The 17908-nt window shown below is 39.9% G+C and overlaps 2 protein-coding genes across 2 annotated transcripts; one reads left to right on the forward strand and one right to left on the reverse strand.

Moving 5' to 3' along the window:
- Positions 1-2548: 2548 nt before the first annotated feature.
- LOC131995958 (uncharacterized) lies at positions 2549-6736 on the reverse strand. The gene is made up of 3 exons (XM_059365307.1): positions 4222-6736; positions 2684-3351; positions 2549-2569 (listed from the first exon to the last, which is right to left on the reverse strand). Exons 1-3 carry the CDS (start codon positions 6734-6736, stop codon positions 2549-2551), a joined length of 3204 nt encoding a protein of 1067 aa, XP_059221290.1.
- Positions 6737-11679: 4943 nt separating this feature from the next.
- Positions 11680-12618, forward strand: LOC106095042 (myosin-9). Its single transcript, XM_013262283.2, has 2 exons — positions 11680-11922; positions 11985-12618. Exons 1-2 carry the CDS (start codon positions 11744-11746, stop codon positions 12538-12540), a joined length of 735 nt encoding a protein of 244 aa, XP_013117737.2. The 5' UTR covers positions 11680-11743; the 3' UTR covers positions 12541-12618.
- The last annotated feature ends 5290 nt before the right edge of the window (positions 12619-17908 follow it).

Raw genomic sequence — 17908 nt, forward strand, 5'->3', positions numbered from 1 at the left:
GTGCAATATTTTCTGCTGGGTCCTTAAATTTACGTCCTTTTATTAAAGACAAAAATCTAAATAATCGTCTATGTCTCGACCTTCTGAGTCGATCTATTTGTCTATCTGACGTTCTGAGTCGATCGATTTGTCGAAATCACGATGGCGGTCGAGCGCATAAAGCTAGCCGCTTGAACTTTTTCACAGATATTTACTATTGATGTAGGTCGCTAGTGATTGCAAATGGGCCCTGTTTGTGAGCTCAAGAAGTCTCGACCTTCTGAGTCGATCTATTTGTCTATCTGACGTTCTGAGTCGATCGATTTGTCGAAATCACGATGGCGGTCGAGCGCGTAAAGCTAGCCGCTTGAACTTTTTCACAGATATTTACTATTGATGTAGGTCGCTAGTGATTGCAAATGGGCCCTGTCGGTTCAGATTTAGATATAGCTCCCATATAAACCAATCTCATGATTTCACTTCTTGAGTCCTTACAAGCCGCAATTTTTGTCCGATTTGGCCAAAATTTTGCATGCAATATGTAGAATAAGATTATGCCCTTCAAATAAATTTATTTTATATTAATTTTTTTGGGTTTCCAAGACTCGGCCCTGCCGAATTTAATACGCATTTACTTATTTGTTTAAAAACTTCAATATTGTATTCAGTTATTTTTTTCTGCTGTTATTAAAATTCGTATGTTATCTGTTTCGCAAAAAATTGCGTCTGTCCCATTTTTATCAGACTTTCTGCTGTTCTAGCAAATGTTTTTGCTGTTTTCACTTACAAATTTCTCACAGCTGTCTTAACCATCCATCAGGCAGCTGTTCGTGGGCTCAAATTCTCGTAAGTCCGCTCTGTTAAGCAAACACTGTCATTTTGAAAGTAGCGGAATTGCTCAATTGGGATATTTTTCTCGTCAAATAACACGATGTTCCGAAATTCACCACGTTTTGCCATCGCAGCATTCTCATATATATTTACGTATATACATGCATTCCATTTAATTTTTACTACAGCGTGCATTTCATTGAATTCGAGCCTTCACTCGCCGAACCATTTAAGGTGGTTACAGTTTTTTTTTTTAACTATGACAACGCCTTGGCTTTTGGCAATGCTACTTGTGTGCTTATAACCATTTATGGTGCAATATATCATTTTGGGTATGTAGAGTATTTGGCTGAACTTAGGAATTAGAAACTGGCAAAAATTTGGATTTCCTAAAAGATGGTAGATTTGGTTAAATCTCGGAAATATATCCATTCAATGTCGGTGATATGGAATTAAAAAGCAGAAAGAAATACGAAAAACAAACGAAATCAGGTTTCAGTAAGCCACGAGGGAGAGTTCGGTTGCTTAGCCTTACCAAAATGGTTCCTCTTTAAGAAAACGTAGAAATTTATGGTTAAGTAGACGATGACTTTTAACTTTATTATTCGATGGTAACAAATTGAATGAACGAGAAATCACTCGGTGAGCTAATACAAAAGAACAAGTAGTAAACTTAACGCAACTACTTTTTAGCCTTATCTAAGATGAAAAGTGACATCTGGATATGAAAATTCATTTGACTTAACACTAAACGGCGAAGGTATGCGGCATAAACATTCCGGCCCCTCTTGCAGTAATGCAAATATTAAAAAGTTGCCTTATTTTCTAAAGGAATTCATAATAAATTGTATAATTCATATTTGATATTTCAAATGTTTATAATAAAATAGGCTACTAAGCTGAGCACGATCCAGACAAAACCCATCCAAATATAGTATTAGTTGCAACGGGAAGCCCGGCATTGCTTGGTAGAAGACCTGGTAGAATTATCTTGGCGTATAAGTCGGATCCAAAAACGATGTCGAATGGTCCACTTTGATAAAAATGGGGATCCGCCAACTTCATGTTTGGGAACTTGTCTGCAGTTGTTGCTGGAATTGATCTTTTTGGGGTGTCCATAGATATGCGATGGTTCACAGTCATCATGGTTTCTAATAACCTGTTGGTGATACATTTGGAATGGATCGCGACAGGGCAGATAGTTTCGCTGCCAAGAGTAGTAGTAGTTAGCCCAATTTTCTCTATCAATCGCTGTGAAATTTTGCTAATAGATGTGCATGGATCTATTACGGCTCTGACCGAGTGCTTTTTCTTGCCATGGAGTACATCTACCACGGCCGTTGGGAAAAGATTAGTTGTATGGGGACTGGTAAGTGTTTCAAGGCTCACGGCTTGAGATATGGTTGTTGTTGTTGGACGTTTATGTTGGGTTGTTGTTGAACGTTTGGGTTTTTGATAGTTATCCTTGGCTTCTGTTTTTTGGTTGTCGTGTTTCTCGGAGTGGATATGCAAATAGGAATGATGACTGCCTCCACAATGTTTGCATCCTAAGCTAGAAAAACATTTTCCGGATGAATGCGTATGGGCCAGGCAATTGGGACAGTAGTTATTAGCTATAACTGCATGCAAACGTTTATCGACGGTCATGCAGAGAAATTTCTGGCATTTTCGCAGCCCATGGTTGCCCTTACACAATCTGCAATTAAAGCTGAACTTGGTGCGACGTCCTTTGGACACTTTACATTTTATCGAAGGCATACTGAAATTAAATAAGGATATATTGTAATAAAATTTAGCAAGGAGGGAGGAGAACAATTTTCACTATCGGACGAGTGATTATACCCCTTGTCGTGACAATATCGGCCACTCTTACCAAATGGTCTTTCCCAGTATAAATTTTAGAAACTCTACCCAGTCTCCACTCATTTGGGGGTAAACAATCATCTCGAATAACGACCATAGAGCCAACTTCTAAGTTCTTCTGAGGGGTTTGCCATTTCATACGTTTATGAATTTCTTTGATATATTCATGTTTCCATCGGATGCTAAATTGTTGGCATAGAGCCCTTACTCGACGCCAACGGTTTAAAACGGAAAGATTGCCATCGGACTCCGATGGTTCGGCAATGGAGAGGATCGGACCACCGGTAAGAAAGTGACCAGGCGTCAATGCCAATAGGTCATTTGGATCCTCAGATACCGGAGAAATTGGCCTGGAATTTAAGCAGGCTTCAATTCGGGCTAGAATTGTAGCGAACTCTTCCAGAGTAAATTTATGATTGCCAGCCATTTTACGGAAATGTAGCTTAAAACTTTTTACCCCGGCTTCCCAGAGTCCTCCCATGTGAGGAGCTCCCGGGGGTATAAAGTGCCATGTTATACTCTGGTACGAAAAATTTGCGGATATTGAATCGCGGGAACAGCGAAGAAAATTCTGAGAGATTTCTTTAGAAGCGCCCACGAAGGTGGTACCATTGTCTGAATATAGATTACGTGGACACCCTCGTCGTGACACGAATCTGTGAAAGGAAGCTAGAAATGCTGCAGTGGAAAGGGAAGTAGTGAACTCGAGATGGATTGCTCTCGTGGCGAAGCAGACAAAGATACACACATATCCCTTTGTAGTTTTGCAAGAACGCCCTGTATATGCCTTTATCTCGAAGGGGCCTGCAAAGTCTAACCCCGTATTCGTAAAGGGGCGGGATAGTGTTGTCCGCTCTGGAGGAAGGGTTCCCATCAATTGCTTTTGCAACTTATGCTTAGCAATAACGCAAATCTTGCAATTGTGAACGGTAGATTTGATGAGATTCTTAGCTCTAGGCATCCAGAATTGGAGCCGTAGCATACGAAGCATCAGATTGTTTCCGCCATGTAATGTTATGGTATGAATGAAACGTAGTAAAAGCCTGGAAAACGTACTGTGGTATGGAAGTATAATCGGATATTTTTCGTCATAAGTTAAGCTTTCTGACCCAGCGATACGGCTACAAACCCGCATGAGACCATTCTTGTCTATAAAGGGATTGAGATTAGAAAGTGAACTAGAGGTGGGTATTAGCTCCTTCTGAGAAAGTTTGCGATATTCGTTTGGATATTGGTGCATTTGCGCCAACTTAATTATCGAATTTCTAGTCGTCTCGATGACATCTCCCTCAGAATGAATACTGTCATTTGAAGCCCTACTGCCCTTCAGACTGGCAATAAATCGGTACACGTATGACATTACTCGGAGCGCCCTTCCTAGGCAAGAAAATCGGTCAAGAAGGTCTTCGAAATTCGGAAAGTACGCGAAATTATTTTGAACTTGGCGAACCTCCATTAGAGTTTCGTCAATCTGGACCGAACTTGGTATTGGCCACAAACTTGGAGGAAGTTGCAACCATGGCGGTCCACACCACCATGTACAATTACCGGAAAGCTCTTTCGGATAAGCACCCCGAGAGGCAATGTCTGCAGGATTGTGTCTAGATTCCACATGGGACCAATTGTCCCCACTGATAATCTCGGAAATTTTGGAAACCCGATTGGCTATGAACGTTTTCCAAAGGAATGCAGGTTTCTTCAACCATGCTAGGACAATCATGGAATCCGACCAGCAAAAGATTTTCGTATTCGGAATAGGGAAAACCTGCATCAATGCCTCAATCGTCTCGGCAAGTAAAAGTGCGGCGCAAAGTTCTAGCCTTGGGATCGAAACGGTTTTCAAAGGAGATACCCTGGACTTTGCCACGAGTAAATAGGTATTTATATTGCCATTGGAATCGATGGTGCGTGAATAAATGGTAGCGGCATATGCCTTCTCGGAGGCGTCACAGAAGCCATGCAGTTGCACCTCGCAGTCGGGTGTGTATTGTACCCAACGGGAAATACGGAGGTCATTTATATCAGAATAATTGGCCAAGAAATCTAACCAATTAGTCAATAAATGTGTCGGAACTGGGCTGTCCCAGTCGGTATTGGAGGCCCATATATCTCGCATTAATAGTTTGGCTAGTACAATATATGGACAAAGCCAGCCAGCGGGATCAAACAGTTTAGATATCTCGGATAAAATGAACCTCTTAGTAGGCCTCTCATTAGGCCTGATGGCTTTGGCAGAAAAATAGAAATAATCATATCTGGCGTTCCACCTTACGCCCAAAGTTTTAGCCGTGCTATTGTCATTAAACTGTAGGAAATCTTCATTGAGTAAATGTTCCCTAGGAATGGAAGCAAGGAATTCGGATGAATTGGAGGTCCATTTCCTCAATGCGAATCCAGCGGATTCCAGGGCAGCAGTCAGTTCTGTCTGGACCTTAATGGCTGATGACACGTCATGGCCTCCTGCCATAACATCATCTACGTACATACACGACATTAAAACATGACTAGCTAGCGGATAAACATCCTTAATGTCAGTGGCTAGCTGTTGAATTGTACGAAGTGCGAGATATGGGGCGCAATTCAATCCAAACGTAACCGTTTGGAGCTCATATTCGTGGAGGTTGTCGTTTGGATCATCCCTAAAGATTATACGCTGGAAGGGTGTGTGGCTAGGATTAACGGAAATCTGGCGGTACATCTTTTCAATATCGCTGTTAAAGACGATTTTGTAAAAGCGCCATTGGAGAAGCAAACTAGTCAGGTCAAGTTGGAGGGACGGTCCGCAGTAAAGGACGTCGTTCAAGCTTACACCATTCGAAGTTGGATTCGAAGCATTGAAGACGACGCGGACCTTCGTAGTCACGCTGTCAGGGCGAACCACAGCATGATGTGGAAGGAAATATCTGGAATCATCTTGGGAAGGATTTGACGGAACCTCTTTCATATGGCCAAGTTCCAAGTATTCCTTGAGCACTTTGTCATATTGTACCTTCAGATCTGGTGTTCTAATCAAACGATTCTCGTTCCGAAAATATTGGGCCGTTACATTCCTCTTCGACGGACCTAGTCTCAAAGTATTTCCAAACTCTTTCTTGAATGGCAATGATACAACATATCGGCCCGTTGGGCCCCTTCGCGTGGACTCAGCAAAGTACTCTTCACAGTATTTGTCATCATCCGACATGTGTTTTCGTTTAGGAATATCTTCCATCTCAAAAAATTTGGATATCCTCTCATCGAGCGCTAACTCGTTAAAGTAGGAGACCGTTGTTCGAAAGGAGGAAATATTATCAGAAGCAACAGGCCCTGTCAAAATCCATCCGAACACTGTCTCTTGAGCCATCAGTGTTCCACAAACCTTGTGTCTCACCCCACCAAGCATTACCTGAGGAATTAAGTCTGCCCCGATCAGAATATCAATGTATGATGTTCGAAAGAAATCAGGATCCGCCAGACGAATGTCCGGTAAACGGGAAAACATGTCGCTATCAGCCGTAAAGGTGGGCAATGAAGATGTCAGTCGGGGAAGAACGATTGCGGAAGCATTTATGAAAATTCCGGAGTCTATGGGTGAACTTAAACATAAGTCGCATATTTTCTGTGAACATGCGGACACACACCCATTCAGCCCGGAGATCTGGGCGGATATCCTTTTGCTATTAAGTCGAAGAAGGTTGAAAAGGTGTTCAGAAATGAACGAAGCTTCTGAACCAGAATCAAATACAGCCCTTGCTTTAAATATCTCACCTCTATGAAGGATGTGAATAATTGCTGTACCAAGGAGAACCTTTCTGGATGTGGTAGCAGCACAAGACTGAATTGTCACACCGCTAGAAATTTGGGGCGTATCTTCGGATGTGGACTGTAGAACTGGTGTATTTGGAGCGGTGATACATTGGTTACCCGATTCAGTTCCTGTATTGCAAAGCAAGGTATTATGTCTTCGTTGACATTTCGAACAATTAAATGCACTTTTGCAATCTTTTACCACATGTCCCTTCGAAAAGCAATTCAAGCATAGCTTTATCTTCTTTATAAAAGCCAACTTGTCGTTGTAGCACATGCTTATAAACTTTGGGCACACTCGGATTGTATGTGATACGTCTGGACAAAGTTTACAAGGAGGAAGAGCTAAGCTGTTCTGATAAGAATTAACCCGTTTCTGACCGGATAGTTTGACATTAACTTTGGGAGGTTCGCTCGATTTAGAAGTGGAAGGCTGATCACTTAAATTTCGAACCGTCTCCAACGTTTGGTATCGGCTAGTGAGGAAGGAATCAAGGTCCTTCCAGGACGGACATTCTGTCTTGTTATTGACAGACTGCTCCCATAATGAAAGGGTATTTTCGGGAAGTCGAGTGCTACATAGGTAGACGAAAATAGGGTCCCAACTTTGTATCTCGATTTGGTAGAGTTTCAGAGCAGATATTATGCTGTTGATGGAATTTTGAATCTCCTTTATGGAGTCTCCGGATTCGACAGATATTCTTTGAAGGCTAAACAAAACCTTCAGTTGGCTATTTATAAGCAACCTCCTGTTTTCATACCGAACTTGCAGAGCTTTCCAGGCAATATCAAAGCCCTCATTGGTCAATGGGGCTTTGCGGACAATATCCCTGGCTTCATCTCGCGTTTTATTATTCAAATGGAAAAGCTTTTCCACCGGTGAAAGCCTCGAATTCTTTATATAGATGGCCGTAAACAAGTCTCGGAAGGTCGGCCAAGCTAGATAATCTCCGTGAAAGAGCTCTGTGTCACACGGTGGTAAATGAACTGACGGATATTCATCTCGGACGGAAGATGTATTCATCGGAATTGGATTGGATATCGACGCCCGTTTGGATTCTATACAGGCACTTATCTTAGCTACAGAATCGACATATGTAGTGTAAGTGCTGTGGTACCGGGCTCGAATAGTCTCAAGATCAGCTTTGCTATTCTCGTCCGCAGAAGCCATTAGTTCCTGAACACTTTCCTCATACGTGGGTTTCATTCTCTGCCAAATATCTCGCAGTTCTTCCTTATGTACCTCCAAAGAGTAGACTGAAGAATTGTTGAGAGATTCTCCGCAAATATCGGCGTTGAAAATAATCAAAGCGTCAGATATTTGCGTAAACCTTGTCAAAGCGGACATTCTGACCACACAATAGTCCAAACCTCAGAATCTCAACGAACATATATATCAATATTAGAAAAATATCTGTAAACCCCGTTCAAAAAGAGTATAAGAAAATTAAATGTAAAACGAATGAATTCAAAACTTCGATCCAATCAACTTCCTGCCCTTTTGGAGCAAAAACAAAATTCAAAATATACTCCAAAATTTAACCTCAATTAGAAAAACCTTTCATATGTGGGCAAACGCAATTGGATTGAAAATCGAAGACCACAAATGCAGCCATGTGGAATATTCTCACATAAGTTGTATCCGTACAATGGACTAGAAGGAAAATTTCGTTTATGGCAGGGTAATTCAATGGTAAATTTAATAATTTTTAAGAAAAAATGAACGAAAAAAATAGTCTACAAATGATGCAACTCGTATCGGAAATCCAAAAAAATTATCGTAGGAACAACAAAAACTAAAGACCATTCACGAATCTGATCTAATATAGTTTAGCTCGACTTCACTTTTATTATCTCACAAAATACCTGCATTAATCCCCAGAATTTGGTTCAAATTTGGTATTCTTCCTTGATGTTCTTTTCTCCTTCTGGGCCATGAACTTGGTGTAGGATTATAGAGGTTAAGGCTTCTTCACTGCCCTTAATGCCGTCTTCTAACTGATGGTGTCTTTATGATCCAGCCCCTTTTGGAATTCTTCCCAAAGTATATATCGCCAAAATACTTTTGTCTCTATGTTGTGTTCAACCAAAAATAAACACAAAAACTAAGGTCCTCTGACGTATCTCGTTCCGCAATGAAATTTACTCTTTATAGTCCGCAGTTTCAAAAGTCGATAAATGTAGCAAGTAGCACTTTCTAACTTTTCTATATTTAATTCACACACGTTGCTTTGATCAACAATATCAGTAATGACAAATAGGGCGAACAAAGGCAAAATAATGACAGTATAAAAACGATGTAAGTGGATATGGCTTCCGACAACACACTGCCCTTTTGATATTTTACTTCTCCTTCAATTTTATGATCTGATTATCATGAATACATAAACGGTACCCATAATGGAGTGTTATAAATCCCTATGGAAGGGAACCTGTTTTGATAGTCAGCTGAATCAAAACAAAAACGAAACTGTGCTACCGCTGCTCACGACTGCTATATCAATTCGCTGTTGCTATCTATTATGGAGCAGTGCTGTAGCAGATCTTGACCAACGATTGACGCGTATGTCAACAAAACAGGCAAAAATTAGCATTGATATTCCCAATTAAAGTGCCGAATCAAATGGATTGAAGAGGAATGGGATTCTCACCACTGGGTATGTTAAATCGATGCCCAACAAAGAGATTGGAAGTTTATTTTCGCCTTACACAATGTACGAGCAATTGTACCAAATTATTGGAATATAAATGTTGTTGCTATCTAAGAGCACATATGTAGTCTCATTTAGATTTTTTTTTTTTTTTTCTTTTTTGGACTTCTATGTTAAATGCACCATTTAACACCTGTCTCCGCAGAAAAGGAACTTTGTGAGGAAAACCACGTTACGTAACTTCTGTCCCTCTACTTTTATACGAAAATAGTTTTTCATTAGCCGAACATACCTGGATTCGATTTTATTTCTGCTTAAACGAAATTGCAATTGTGGATGAAAAATTTCTTTTAGGCTTTCCAAATCCGGTTCGAAGGACCATGTAGAGTATTTGGCTGAACTTAGGAATTAGAAACTGGCAAAAATTTGGATTTCCTAAAAGATGGTAGATTTGGTTAAATCTCGGAAATATATCCATTCAATGTCGGTGATATGGAATTAAAAAGCAGAAAGAAATACGAAAAACAAACGAAATCAGGTTTCAGTAAGCCACGAGGGAGAGTTCGGTTGCTTAGCCTTACCAAAATGGTTCCTCTTTAAGAAAACGTAGAAATTTATGGTTAAGTAGACGATGACTTTTAACTTTATTATTCGATGGTAACAAATTGAATGAACGAGAAATCACTCGGTGAGCTAATACAAAAGAACAAGTAGTAAACTTAACGCAACTACTTTTTAGCCTTATCTAAGATGAAAAGTGACATCTGGATATGAAAATTCATTTGACTTAACACAAAAAGGCCAAGGTATGCGGCATAAACAGGGTATTTGGAATTTTTGAGTTTGCCAACAAAAGCTGGTTATAATTTTCCAGCCAAATATAAGACTATAACGCCCGAACTCCATCAAGAATAACTTTAATATACCCTCCACCATAAGATGGGTGGTATACTAATTTCGTCATTCTGATTGTAACTACTCGAAATATTCGTCTGAGACCCCATAAAGTATATATATTCTTGATCGTCGTGAAATTTTATGTCGATCTAGCCATGTCCGTCCGTCTGTCCGTCTGTCCGTCCGTCTGTCCGTCCGTCTGTCTGTCGAAAGCACGCTAACTTCCGAAGGAGTAAAACTAGCCGCTTGAAATTTTGCACAAATACTTCTTATTAGTGTGGGTCGGTTGGTATTGTAAATGGGCCATATCGGACCATGTTTTGATATAGCTGCTATATAAACCGATCTTGGGTCTTGACTTCTTGAGCCTCTAGAGTTCAGAATTCTTATCCGATTGGGGTGAAATTTAGCACGACGTGTTTCGATATGATATCCAACAACTGTGCCAAGTATGATTCAAATCGGTTAATAACCTGATATAGCTGCCATATAAACCGATCTTGGGTCTTGACTTCTTGAGCCTCTAGAAGGCGCAATTCTTGTCCGATTGAAATGAAATTTTGCACGACGTGTTTTGTTATTATATCCAACAACTGTGCCAAGTATGGTTCAAATCAGTCTATAACCTGATATAGCTGCCATATAAACCGATCTGGGGTCTTGACTTCTTGAGCCTCTAGAGTGCGCAATTCTTATTCGATTGGAATGAAATTTTGCACGACGTGTTTTGTTACGATATCCAACAACTGTGCCAAATATGGTTCAAATCGGTTCATAACCTGATATAGCTGTCATATAAACAGATCTGGGGACTTGACTTCTTGAGCTTCTAGAGGGCGCAATTCCTATCCGATTTGGCTGAAATTTCGCAAGACGTTTTTTTTTATTGTTACTTTCAACTACTATGTCAAATAAAGTACAAGTCGGTTCATAACCTGATATAGCTGCCATATAAACCGATCTGGGATCTTGACTTCTTGAGCCTCTAGAGGTCGCAATTATTATCAGATTTGCCTGAAATTTTGTACGACGGATTGTTTCATGACCATCAACATACGTGTTTATTATGGTCTGAATCGGTCCATAGCCCGATACAGCTCCGATCTCTCTATTTTACTTTTTGAGCTCACAAAGAGCGCAATTCTTATTCGAATTGGCTGAATTTTACACAGGTCTCCAACATATAATTTAATTGTGGTCCAAACCGGACCATATCTTGATATCGCTCTAATAGCAGAGCAAATCTTTTCTTATATCCTGTTTTGCCTAAGAAGAGATGCCGGGAAAAGAACTAGACAAATGCGATCCATGGTGGAGGGTATATAAGATTCGGCCCGGCCGAACTTAGCACGCTTTTACTGGTTTTTTTAATAAACTCAGAAGCAAATGCCATTGGTGGCTTATAAACAATATAATGAGCTTTCTATAAACATATATCATTTCTAGATTGATATATGTGTATACCATTGTGAACGTGTTAACACTTCGTACCCTTCCCTGTACCATTTTTGTGGGGTCGGCATTTATTAAAATTTTTTAAATATAAATATCAATCAATATTTTCGAGGTAGCAGTATTGTCAGTCAACTTATACCTCTATTTGTTTTCCGCGATTTTTTTGCTCATAATAGCTGATAACAATTCACAATCACTGACTAGATAGATTCATGGTATGAGTACCGAGCACTCATTATCATTAGTTGTTGATTAACTGCGCGGAGAATACTTGTAGCAAAATGAATCTCAAAATTAAAAGTGTGCTTTTCCTAATTATAACTTTAACAAGGTTATCCTCAATATGGGCACAAGATACTGAAGGAACAATTAAAAGACAACAACAATTAGCGATTGATATACTGCTATTGAAAAATGATATCAATAGTCTCAATGAAAATTTAAACTCTTTAAAACAACGGTAAGAAGCAAATTTACATTTAATAAAAAGCGCCTGAATTCAAAATAGATTTCTCATCTCAGTCATAATCAGCAAACTGAACACATAAAGAAGGTTAAAACTTTGTATGGTCAAACTGAAAACATTCTTGATCATTGCCATGTCAATAAGGCCTTCAGTGACTTCGCCACCACAACGAGTGAAATAAAACAAAAAGTTGGAGGAATTATAAACGACAATTACGATAAGCATACCAGCAAATTAAACCAAACATTACAATATTTAAATAAATTATCGGTTGGTTGTGGTGCAGGAGAAAGACAGGTCCTAATAGATCTTCAGAGGCAAATTGAAGAAAAATTATTGAAGTTGAAAGGATTTGAGCAACGACTAAAACAACTACAAGAGAACTCCAGTAACATAGCGATTCAAGAAGAAATGCAGCCACTTGCAGAGCTGCTCAATGAAATCATTTCTAAGTTAGCTACTCAAGAAGATAAGCTTAAGAATTTTGAATCTGTTCAGCCTGCTATACAAAATTCCTTAGAAAACATTGAAGCCATAAAGAAAAAAGAAGTCGCACAGTGTCATCAAAAGAAATGTATTGCTGAAAAGATTTCGAAATTGAGAGAAAAATAAAAAAGTGTAGGCCTAAAAATGTTTTTGATAATGTAAAAATTGACAGAAAAAAAAATAATAAACGAAATAACAAATTTATATTAATGTTTATAAAAACAAGTAAAAGCTTGCTAAGTTCGGCCGTGTCGAATCTTGAGAACAAACCACTATCGTAGATTCTGCTAAAAATTATACAAAATGAATTAAGTTGTAGAACACAATTTAATTCCGCATACCAAACTTCTGTCAAACCAGCAAAAACTCAAGCTTCTACCAACTGAGAAAGGATGATCGAGAGACCGGTATACATGGGAGCTACATCAGGTTATAGACTAATTTTGGCCGCATATAGCACAGTTGTTGGAAGTCGTTATAAAACATCGCATTGGACTGATTGGACAAAAATTGCGGCTTGTAAGGACTCAAGAAGTCAAATCGGGAGATCGATTTATATGGGAGCTATATCAGGTTCTTAACCGATTTAGACCCTACTAGGCACAGTTGTTGCAAGTCATATCAAAACATTGCATGCAAAACGTCAGCCTAATTGGACAAAAATTGCGGCTTGTAAGTGCCTAAGAAGTCAAATCGGGAGATCGGTTTATATGGCAGCTATATCAGGTTAAAGAGCTATTTGGACCGTACGAAGCAAGTCATATCGGGAGATCGGTTTATATGGGAGCTATATATCAGGTTCTTGACCGATTTAGACCGTACTAGCCACAGTCATTAGAACTCGTAACAAAACATCGCATCGGCAGATCGGTTTGTATGGGAGCTATATCAGGTTAAAGACCGATTTGGACCATACTAAACACAGTTCTTGCAAGTCATAACGGAACACCAAATTCAAAATCGGACAAATATAGCGGCTTTCAGGGGATCAAGAAGTCAAATCGGGAGACCTGTTTATAGGGGAGCTACATCCAAATCTGAGCTGATATGGCCGATTTGCAATTCCCAACGACCGACATCGATGTATCTGTGCAAAATTTCAATCAGCGAGCTTTATGCGTTCGACGGTCATGGTTGGAACGACTGAGAACGTCGAGACGATTAAGAATATATATACTTGATGCGGTCTTAGATGAATATTTCGAGGTGTTGTAAACGAAATGGGTAGATTAGTATACCCCCATCCCTCGGTGATGGGTATATATAGTCTAAGCTGGTTAATCCAACAACAAATTGAAACAATTGTTTTGACCAAACTAAAGTTACAAATTTTCTAAAGATAAAATTTCTTTTAAAGGTTAAATTTTAATGATTTTTTCTGAATACTAACGTTAGGTTCGGTTTAAGTGACGGTCACCAGACTCACTTAGACGTTTTCGTCCATTGTGATACCACAGGAACAGAAGAAGGAAGAAGCTTTCTAGTTCCTACCGTTGAACCATCCAGATCGTTTTAAAAGGCCAAACAACTTGCGAATGTTCACATCCGCTAAATCAGACAGCTTTTCAAAGAAATGAGAACCTAAAGTGAAACTCCTTCTAACTGCCAGTGCGGGACATACACACAGAAACACAGAAGGTGTTTTACATTCTCTTCTTTTTCAATGTCCTCACAGCTTCTGCAAAAGTCGTTATTGGTAACCTGTCAGCATGTTTTCCGATTAGACAGTGACCTGTCATGACGGACACAATGACTAAGACGTCTGTTCTAGCCAGTGACAGCAAAGCGATAGACCTCTTCAAGTAGAGACTAGGCCACATAGTTTTGGAATGCTCACAAAACTCCCCCTTCTTTGTGGCCATCTATAATTCGTTGTCCTTCGGGCCTGGTCCTGAAAACTTAGCTTACATGTCGCTAGGGCATACACACAGATTACCTGAAATGTGTAAGGTAGTTTATAGCCTCGCAAGCTCATCCGCTTTACAACTTCCTGTGATATCTCTGTGGCCCGGCACCCAGAAAAGGTGAATTTTGAACTGTTCAGCCATATCGTTGAGAGATCAGCGACAGTCGAGGGCTCTTTTTGTGTTCAGATACACATTCTTCAGGTATTTAATGGCTGCCTGGCTGTCTGAGAAGACATTTATGGCAATCGTCGTTATGACATTATATTGGGTTGCCCAAAAAGTAATTGCGAATTTTTTAAAAGAAAGTAAATGCATTTTTAATAAAACTTAGAATGAACTTTAATCAAATATATAATTGCCATTTTGTTCGATAACCTTTTGCCATCTTCCTGGCAAATTTAGTATTTCACTCTCATAGAACTTCTGGCCTTTATCTGCAAAAAACTGAACCAAGTGCGATTTTATAGCCTCATCATTGCCGAAAGATTTACCGTTTAAGGAGTTCTGCAAAGATCGAAATAAATGGTAGTCTGATGGTGCAAGGTCAGGGCTATATGGTGGATGCATCAAAAGTTCCCAGCTAAGCTCACTCAGTTTTTGGCGAGTGACCAAAGATGTGTGCGGTCTAGCGTTGTCCTGGTGGAATATGACACCTTTACGATTGACCAATTCTGGTCGCTTCTCCATGATAGCTGTATTCAATTTGTCCAATTGTTGACAGTAAACATCCGAATTAATCGTTTGGTTCCTTGGAAGAAATCCAATCCCACCAAACAGACAGCATAACCTTCTTTTGGTGGATATCAACCTTTGAAGTGGTTTGAGCTGGTTCACCATGCTTGGACCATGATCGTTTTCGACTAACGTTGTTGTAAACAATCCATTTTTCATCTCGAGTTATGATTCGTTTTAAAAACGGATCGAATTCATTGCGTTTAAGGTGCATATCACAAGCGTTGATTCGGTTTGTTAAATGAATTTCTTTCAATACATGTGGTACCCATATTACAATTGACGCCAAACAAACAAAAAGCAAGCTAAAGTAACAGCTGATAACTCACAGAAGAAAGAATGCAATTACAGAGTCACAAGCCGTTGAAAAAATTTGTCAACGCCGACTATATTACTACTATACTATATATCTTAGCCATTCCACAACCTCCTTAATTGCAAGGATCTCCGTTTGATACACACTGCAGTGGTCGGGTAACCCCTTCGATATCATCAGTTCTAGATCTTTAGAGTACCCCCCAAAACGCACCTGGTCGTCTAGTTTGAAACCTTCCGTATAGAAGTCTACGTAACATGACATGCGGTCTAAGCCTCTAATTTTGCCAATGGCTCTCTTGCAGGTGTATAGGGCATGAGTTGCTTTTCGTGCCCGTTCCAAAATGTTGGATTTGAAGTTCAATTTCCTGTCCAGCCAAACGCCCAGTTATTTTGCGCTTTCTGTAAATGGAACATTCTCTCACCCAAGGAGACAGGTTCCACTGTAGGCAACATATATCTCCCGCTGAAAAGTAATACTTCTGTCTTGCAAAGATTTATGCTTAAACCATTTTCGGTAGCCCACTTTGCTGTTGCACGTAGAGCTTCCTGAAGTTATCTGTTAGAGAGCGGGGAAACTTTCCCCTAACCGCAATTGCCACTACCGACCATTTTTACAGATTTTCTTCCAGAGACAATAATATATTGTTAATGGCTTTATTCTAAAGTAGAGGAGACAGTACACCTCCTTGAGGCGTTCCTCTGCTGACCCATCTTTTTAGATCTACAGATCGCAAGACTACAATAAAGCTCGAACTCCTTCATGAATTTTCGGATCAGACACAATATCTCTAATAACTTCCGGAGATTGCATACCAGAGACAACCTCTTCTGGCGCCACGTTGTCCATTGGAGAATTCCCCCGGAAATGTGTATCAAAGAGTAGTTCTATTGTTTCCTCACTAGACGTTGTCCATACATTCTCTGATTTATACTGAATATATCCCACCATAATGAGTCTAGAGGGTAGAAACTTCCTTAGCCTAGAGGCCTCAAATGTATCCACCACGGAGCTAAAGAGCTTTATAGATGTTCCAATCTTGTGGTGCTCTTGTGGCTTTCGATCTGTTGAAGAGTTTTCTGCAGTCGTTTTATAGATCAACTATCTCAGGGGTCCACCATGGAGGTCGCTGTTTGCCCCTTGGCTTGGAACTAGGAAATGCTGACACAAGCGAGTCATTCAGGGCCTTCGTGATCCGCTTGACCATTACGTCTGTATCTTCCGCAGTTGCCACTTCCTTTTCTGGTCTAGAGGGGGTAGACGTCCAGAATTTGTGCCGAAATTTGGCCCAATCCGTCTTTCTGCTGTTTATCTGCGGGACCACTTCTGCAGTATTTTCTCCAAGGCTGAAACAAATATAACAATGATAAAAGACGCTGTGGTCATCCAACACTTCCCAGTTACATATCCTTCCGCTAATACACTCCGATACAAAGGTATTATCTATCTACCTCCTGCCTGTTCCTACTAACAAAGGTCGGTTTATCCCCCTTATTACAATTCTCCAGATTGCAACTTATAATATACTACCTGATCCGAGCCAGCTCCGCTGCGCCTTCTTTTACTTTATATGGAACAAAATTTTCCTTTGAATATTTATTTTCGACAATTAAAGAGCTTTTAGTGAAATACCATGCTACGAAAATAGTATATAGCGATATATAGTGTTTTCGGGGTTGAGGTGGTCCCCCAGACACTTGGCCCTGAAAAAATACCATTCGTTTAAACCCCACATTTTCATTAGCTTAAGGGGAGTTTATAGGATGAGGCGTCCCCCACACACATGGCCCCAAAATTGGTTATCAAATTCGTTTTCTAATCTCAAATACTTTCCATTTAAGCCACATATTGGCATGGTCGAAAAATTTTTACCCTTTGGGAGTTGTTTTGGGGAATACCAAATACCTTTATTTGAGCCCCATATTGCAAATGTCAGTAAAAAAATTGCTGGTTGTGGGGTATTTTGGGAAAAGTGGTCTACCCCTTTTCCCAAAGAAAATTGGTCCCGAAAGTGGGTATCAATTCATGTTCTACCCACCAATAACCTTAATTTAAGCCCCACATTGTCGGTAAATATGACCGATTTAGGGGTGTTTTGGGAAGTGGGGTGGTCCCCCAAACACTAAGCCCTGAAAATATATCAGCAACGTGCTCTTTTCTCATATATTATTTTTTTTTTTGAACCCCATATTGCCATTGGCCTCAAAATTGGATATCAAATTGTTTTTCTAATCTCAAATACCATTCATTTAAACTCCTTATTGCAAAAGCCAGCAAATATATCCGGTTTGGGGTATGGGCCCTAAAAACTATGAATATCGAGCTCGACTTGAATATCGAGCCTGACTGTCCACTGTCTTATTTGGGGGTTGTTATGGTGGTGCGACGTCACCTAGACAGTTGGTCCCGAATGTTGATATCAAATTCATGTTCTACTCCCAAATACCTTTCATTTGAGCCCCACTTTTTCACAGTCGGCAAACATGACCTTTTTGGGGGGTGTTTTGGTGACTTGGCCCTTAAAATATATATCAAATTC

Source organism: Stomoxys calcitrans, chromosome 1, assembly GCF_963082655.1.
Source record: "Stomoxys calcitrans chromosome 1, idStoCalc2.1, whole genome shotgun sequence".
NCBI lineage: Eukaryota > Metazoa > Arthropoda > Insecta > Diptera > Muscidae > Stomoxys > Stomoxys calcitrans.

Bases quoted from the DNA above. Each gene is read 5' to 3' on its own strand.
- LOC131995958 (XM_059365307.1), bottom strand. From the start codon at position 6,736: ATGTGCTACAACGACAAGTTGGCTTTTATAAAGAAGATAAAGCTATGC. The intron at 3,352-4,221 runs GTAATTGTACAT...TTTCCACTGCAG, and splicing joins TTATCCGAAAGAGCTTTCCG to CATTTCTAGCTTCCTTTCAC. The intron at 2,570-2,683 runs GTAAGAGTGGCC...ATTTAATTTCAG, and splicing joins ATACTGGGAAAGACCATTTG to TATGCCTTCGATAAAATGTA.
- LOC106095042 (XM_013262283.2), top strand. From the start codon at position 11,744: ATGAATCTCAAAATTAAAAGTGTGCTTTTCCTAATTATAACTTTAACA. The intron at 11,923-11,984 runs GTAAGAAGCAAA...TTCTCATCTCAG, and splicing joins TTAAACTCTTTAAAACAACG to TCATAATCAGCAAACTGAAC.